Here is a 6363-nt window from a genome sequence, read left to right on the forward strand (position 1 = left end):
CGCTACAGCCATAAGCCCAGCTAATGATATTTTGTTGAAGTTGTTCATTCATCCAGACCCTCAGCTCCAGGTTAAAACTACTATTTAGAATATTTGTCTTTTGTGTGGTCTTTTTGTGTTTTTGTGTGTGTATTTTGTTAATACTGAGATTTTTGCTTTTGCGTTATGAGAATAAATACAAATACTATCAAAGTGTGAGGTGTATTTTTACATCCTGTTGTGTGTTGTCATGCTTAGTCATGTTTCATTATTAGATTGACCAGTCTGGACAATAACGCTTTGTTTAAATTGACTCATTTTTATTAAATTTTTATTTAAATCATATGGTACAACGCCTGTTTGTGGGTACATAATGACTGTCCCATCATCCCCAACCCTCCTAGCGTGCATGTGGCTGTGGCTATAGTGTGATTGTTCCCTGCAGCACAGTGACGGTCTGTCCAGATATATTGATTCTTCCGTCATCTCTCACTTCTAGTTCCAGCTCCCCGCCTCGACTGGAGCACTGGTAAGCTACACAAACACAGAGGGGATAAAACGAGCGTCAGTATCTGTTTATAGGGAGAAACAATGCCTGATATCAAGTTAATCACACAAAAAGACTTTGCCTCTGGCTTAGTTTAATTGCATTGGTTTAGAATTAGAGAAGTTGCTAATCAGATCAAATGTTAATTAGGAATTAGTTTAATTGATTACCCAGCATTTTATTCTTTCCCAGCTTCTTAGACCAGTAGCTACCCAGCACGGTGTGGGCAGAACCTGCAGGGACACAAAAGACATCTTTACTGCCTGAGTGCTTTACATGTGACACTACATGTTTTAGTATTTTTGCCAGTACCTGTTGCTTGTATGCAAATGTGAGGATTACTTAGTTATCAGAAAGTACTTTACAATTTAAACAATTTGCAACGTAGTATCCCACACTCTCTAACCCAACAACGACTGTGAATGTGTGGCCAATGGGGTGGTAGTGGTAGTAGTAGTAGTAGTGGTAGTGGTAGTAGTGGTAGTGGGAGTGGTAGTAGTAGTAGTAGTAGTAGTGGTAGTATCTACCTGTGACAGGATCCTCAGGGATGCCATTCCATGGAGCAAAGTATCTGGAGTAGAAGTCGTACCCTGGCTGGTTGTCCGGGGATCCTATTGGCAGATAAAGAATGACAATTTGATTAACGACGACTTGTAGTTTTCACAGTCTCAACAGTGTTCTGTTAACATGTCGTATTTGTTGGCTAATGAGCATGAAACCTTCAGTGGACATTGAGATGCAACATAGAGGCTAACTAATAAAGGGTTTATCATGTCAGTTAAGGCAACAAACAACTGTTACTTATTTCTTTAAAGACCGTGCGTGTCTTAACTGTGGTACCACTATACAATTACTGCATATCAACAAGTCATAAAGCTGTCCTACAATCTCCCCCTGGTCCAACTAGTTTTTAGCTCTGATTACCTTTCATGGTGAGGATTAGTCCTTTGACTCTTCCACTTGTTTCACAGCTCTGGAGAGCAACAGGGTCAACTTTCAGACTGGTTAGCACCGACCTGCAGAAAACACAGAGTCACAAACAAACCTGGCAAGAGAAGAGACTTAGGAAGCAGTGCCCATGTGTGAAGATGAACTATTATACTGTGTGTGTGTGTGTGTGTTGATTGTAACCTGTCACAGCTGTCAGCCAGTCGAACCATCAGCTTTTTAGTGTTGGCGCTAAGATAAACATCCTGGATTGGGTGGTTTCCAACTGCAACCTTTATCCCACATGCAAGAGCAGAGACACAGTTAAGCATGCACACACAATAAACACAGAAATGTAACCACACTGGCACATATTCTAGAGTGTAGAGGTGCTCATGTATAGACAGAGAAGCAGGAGTCTACTGTAAAACATGCTCTCACAAAAAAAGAAGGCGTCTTACTGACCTTGATGAGATCTCTGAACTCGTTGGCATCCTGAGAAAACAGGTTTTAGAAAAAAAATCTTATTGAATAATAGCTTTTTGTTGTCTTTTGAAATATTTCAAGTCACTGAAAAACTTTCTTTGGAAAACCTTGCAGTGCTAATGCAGGATGTTTGAGTTCTGCTAATCCAAGCTGAGCTGTATGTTACATTATTGTGGGATGGTTGCAGTTTGTGGGTTTTACAAAAGCAGTTTTCTTAATGTGATGCTGATTGACGTGAGTGTTGTGAGCAATGAAGAATGAACAGTATAGATGTTGAAATGGAAAGGACTGACTGTGTTTAAGGTTGTGTTTTATTTAATGTTAATCATATATGATATCATTTCCAAATTCAGTTGCATAGTGTTGGTAATGTTTTCATTCCTTATAGCCTTGCAGGTCCACACAATGTATCCTTCACTTCGTGATATAAATACACATTTTGAGACAAATAATTGTTGGACCTATGATTGTATTATCCTGATGTGTTTGTCTGATCACATACTGTACCTCCTGGGTGGGTGGGTTGAGAGGAAAGTCCATGACGTACCCTTCCCCCTGCTGGGTGACAGCCAGATCTCCACTCCTGGTCTCAAACACCAGTTTCGGATTCACATTCTCTAACAGACATAATAAATACACAGAACATAATGCTCACAGGCTTACAGAAGAGAACATGTAACTGGCTAATGTGGATGTGTTGGCTAACAATACTTTATCATGTCTTGTATCTGGCTGTACTGTGTATTATATTGAAAAGCGTTACAATATGAACAGCTTTTTTATTGTCAGGTAAATCATTACAAAGTATTTCAAATTGCCTCCTAGCTCAACTTAGTGGATTTCTGTGTGTGTCTTGTGTTCCAAATCAAGCCAGTGCATTTAACTGGATTATAACTGATTATAACTTGATATTCTGTTCATGTTTGTGTGTGTTTGTTTTGTAACTTACTCTTATGCTTGAACAGCACCGCTGCAGAGGCCAGAGTGGCATGACCACACAGATTCACTTCAGTGGTTGGTGTGAACCATCGAAGTCGGAACCTTGATCCTGTTAATCACATGGTTAATGGTTTGCTTCACATTTAGCAAATTTTCACCCTAATGCAGATGTGCTGTTTTAATGTGTACAATAAGTAACTGCTGAGCCGCAAGCTAAATGTATACCCAAGGAGGGCGATTTAGATTTACTTAAGGCTATGTAAGCCTGTGTGGATGGCATTGAGATTCCTCTCTGTGCAGTTGTATCTTTTGTGAGACACTGAGTGACTGCACGCTGTTTACCAACTGTGAGCTTATTACATTGTACTTCCAATTACCAACAATGCAAGTCTTTGCTGTGTGTTTAGCATTGTACCTGTCAGACTGTTGAGGACAGGTGTTATTTTCTGAACACAGAGGCAGAATGACCTCAATAAACTGCACAGAGGTTCACAACTGTGTCTTTTGATCTGCAACCAGAATATCTTAAGCTAGTGGGCGACTTGTCGTTATACCTTTATTCCTTATAGCCACTTGATTACCTGCAATGATTAATATGTGTATTATGCAACTAGTTAAATCTGTGTTATCAATTTACTCTGTTAATCTGTTTGTTTCTTATCAACCTGCCTGGATTTTCCGAACAGTCAGTGAGGATTGTCCAGACTTGCCAATAAAACCTGGACTTTCCTCTGCAGGTAAAACGTTTGTGTTGTTCTTTATGTGCTGTACTCACAGCTACACAGTATGTGACATTGTGCCCATTTAGCATATTGTCTACAGTTTATTATGTCAAGCCAGTTGGAGCGGGTACATTACCTTTGCAGATTAACTGTGCACAATGGACAGTGTGATGACCATTGAGGCTCTATTGTATTGGCCACTAGCACAGGTATTTACTTCTTTATTGCTTGCTCCCCATTTTCTCTCCCCATCAGAACAGCTTCAATAACAACACGTAGGTTGTGCATTGGTAAGGGCTTGTAAAAACATTGGGTTTAATCATTGTAATGAAATACTAACCCGCCCAGACTGGTGCTTTTCTGTTGAACCCATTTAACAAATCTAAACAATCAATCAATCAATAATAAAAATATATGAAACCCAATATTATCTGACCTGTGGTAAAATTATCAGAGGGGTTGATCCTGGTGATGAAAGCTGTTTCTGACAGGTTCATCTCTGCTGCTATCCTCTGATACAAATCATCTCTCAGTTCCTGTTAGAAACACATACATAACACACAAACATATATGTTGTGTTTTGACATGCAATAATTACACACTGAGGTAGGCCTACATGCACATGGCCTATGATATATACAAAATGCTTAAACTATGACTATTTTATAACAAATTGTGTAATAATGTCGCAGTCGTGATCCTTGAACAAACAACTGAATACACAAGTCGAAGTGTCTTGATATATTTTGAGCCATAACAGCCCGTCCTATGGTAGTCTGCATTCTGACATTACTGTTGTCACATAAACCTAAATTCTTACTCACATGCATAAGTGGACAAATTGCCGCGGGGTTTCCCTTGAACGGTAAATTAGTAAAGGCATCAAGCGTATACACTGGAATCTCCATTATGATTAGACAAAAAATATGAAAATAGCTTTAAATTAAAAGAGTCACGGTGAAGATTTGACACAGTCGACCGCTGCTGTCGACGGACTTTACACCTCGTGTGTTTGCTTTGCGCTCCTCAGCTTCACCCTCTGGCTGGTTGTCAGATTATTAACCTTTGTTTTCAGCGGCACGACTAGCTAGTGTTTAGACGCTTTGTCTAGTGTTGCAGAGGAGTTTTTGTATTGTCATATGTGTAGTAACAACACCAAGCTCGTCTAATTAATGAATTAACTGTGTTGTAGTTACAAAATAATTTCACAACAGGTTAATAGCAGACCACCTCAAGGTGTGACTCAGACAGAACCAGGACATTCTGATGTAGCATTTAAAAATGAAAGCCCTTCAGTCTGTGTGGAGTCAAAGATGTCAAAGATGTCATTGTATGGAAATATTGACAAGAATATTTTCATAGCACCTTAAACTTTTCAGCAGTTAGCTATTTGAAGGTGCAATTTCAGCTCACAGTTTGTACTTCATAACATGTTTGATTTGTGTTTGGATGTGGTCAGAAATGTCCTGAACACATACATATCAGTAAGTCAAGATATTATTAATTTCATTAACTTTCCAGCAACCCTCAAATCAAAGAATAAAGACACAATTTAGTTGTATTTCCCTTTAACTCACTAGATGCAGGTAACCTGTTTTGTACTTAATGTTAATTTAATTCATTTAATCTTATTTCCACAAATGCAATTTGTATACGCTTAGTTGACATCCTATTTTGGAAACCGGATGTTGTCTGATGGTAATCTTTCCCGTTTATTTGCCATCTTATTTTGAAAACCGGATGCTGTCTCACGTTGATCTTTATGCTAACTTTGCAAAGTCCTTCGCTCGCTCCCGATCTGTGCCGTTTGAATGCGTTTACCGTGAATTTCAACATATAGGCGCACTAAAATTTAAGTGTCTGCTGGGTTGACCACGGAGATCCGAGTGTCCGCTGACTTGACCGCAGTGGGTAGGAGCAGGAGACGAGAAGTGACTGTGAGATAATTTAAACGTTTTCACACATTTATCGCTGACCTATGACATACTTCTGTCTCATGATACATGTTGCTGTCCAATGACTGCGTACGACCGTCGGGAATTGAACTAGTCTGCCCGGACGTTTGACCGCTGACAGTGTCCCTACTGTTAGCCTTAGCTGTTAGCCTGCTAACTGCTAACGTTACCTAGCTAACATTAGCACGTCAGCCCGGTAGAGACACGGTAACATAACAATTAGAGGACGCAGAATCGACAAATGTTCCGCTGTGGCGACTCTCAAATAAGTAATTTAACCAAAGAATAGATAATGTCTTGCTAGAATATGTTTGGAAAGGTCTCAGTGAGTTGAAGTTGAACTGTGGTAACGTTAGCTAGCAAGGCTCTTGGTTTAACCAACTCTTTGAGAAACGGGTTGAAGGAGGAAGTAACACACGTCAGGTGAATGTTTTTTTAACGTTGAGGTTAACTGTCGTGACATTTACAGTAACGTAACGTAACGTGCATTATAGCTCTAAATTATTAGACATTTCCTACCGGGGATTTGCTATTGCATAACTCGCTGTTTTTAATTAATGTTACGAATAATTCATTGCTGTTTGTGACACCAGCTTCCTGCAGAAAGGTTGTTATGTAACGTTAATGTATTACATTTAAGGATATATATGAATGATCTGCATATTTCATAGTTGAAGGCTTCTGCTCAGGTTATGATGTACTGCGCAAATAGAAGTAATACATGGCTTTTATGAGTTAGTTAATGCAAGACAATAAGAAGATGTTTAGAGCAGTTTGTTAGTATTTATTTAAGATATCTGCACAGGTA

General features: G+C 39.3%; 1 protein-coding gene across 1 annotated transcript; it reads right to left on the reverse strand.

Moving 5' to 3' along the window:
• Nucleotides 1-28: 28 nt before the first annotated feature.
• Nucleotides 29-4591, reverse strand: LOC116378705 (phenazine biosynthesis-like domain-containing protein 1). The gene is made up of 10 exons (XM_031840614.1): nt 4425-4591; nt 4037-4136; nt 2889-2987; nt 2447-2556; nt 1919-1948; nt 1658-1746; nt 1451-1542; nt 1054-1137; nt 697-759; nt 29-513 (listed from the first exon to the last, which is right to left on the reverse strand). The coding sequence occupies exons 1-10, from the start codon at nt 4506-4508 to the stop codon at nt 401-403; spliced, it is 864 nt and encodes a 287-aa protein (XP_031696474.1). The 5' UTR covers nt 4509-4591; the 3' UTR covers nt 29-400.
• Between the last annotated feature and the right edge of the window lie 1772 nt (nt 4592-6363).

Source organism: Anarrhichthys ocellatus, unplaced genomic scaffold (genome assembly GCF_004355925.1).
Source record: "Anarrhichthys ocellatus isolate YVR2014 unplaced genomic scaffold, GSC_Weel_1.0 scaffold3027, whole genome shotgun sequence".
Taxonomy (NCBI): Eukaryota; Metazoa; Chordata; class Actinopteri; order Perciformes; family Anarhichadidae; genus Anarrhichthys; species Anarrhichthys ocellatus.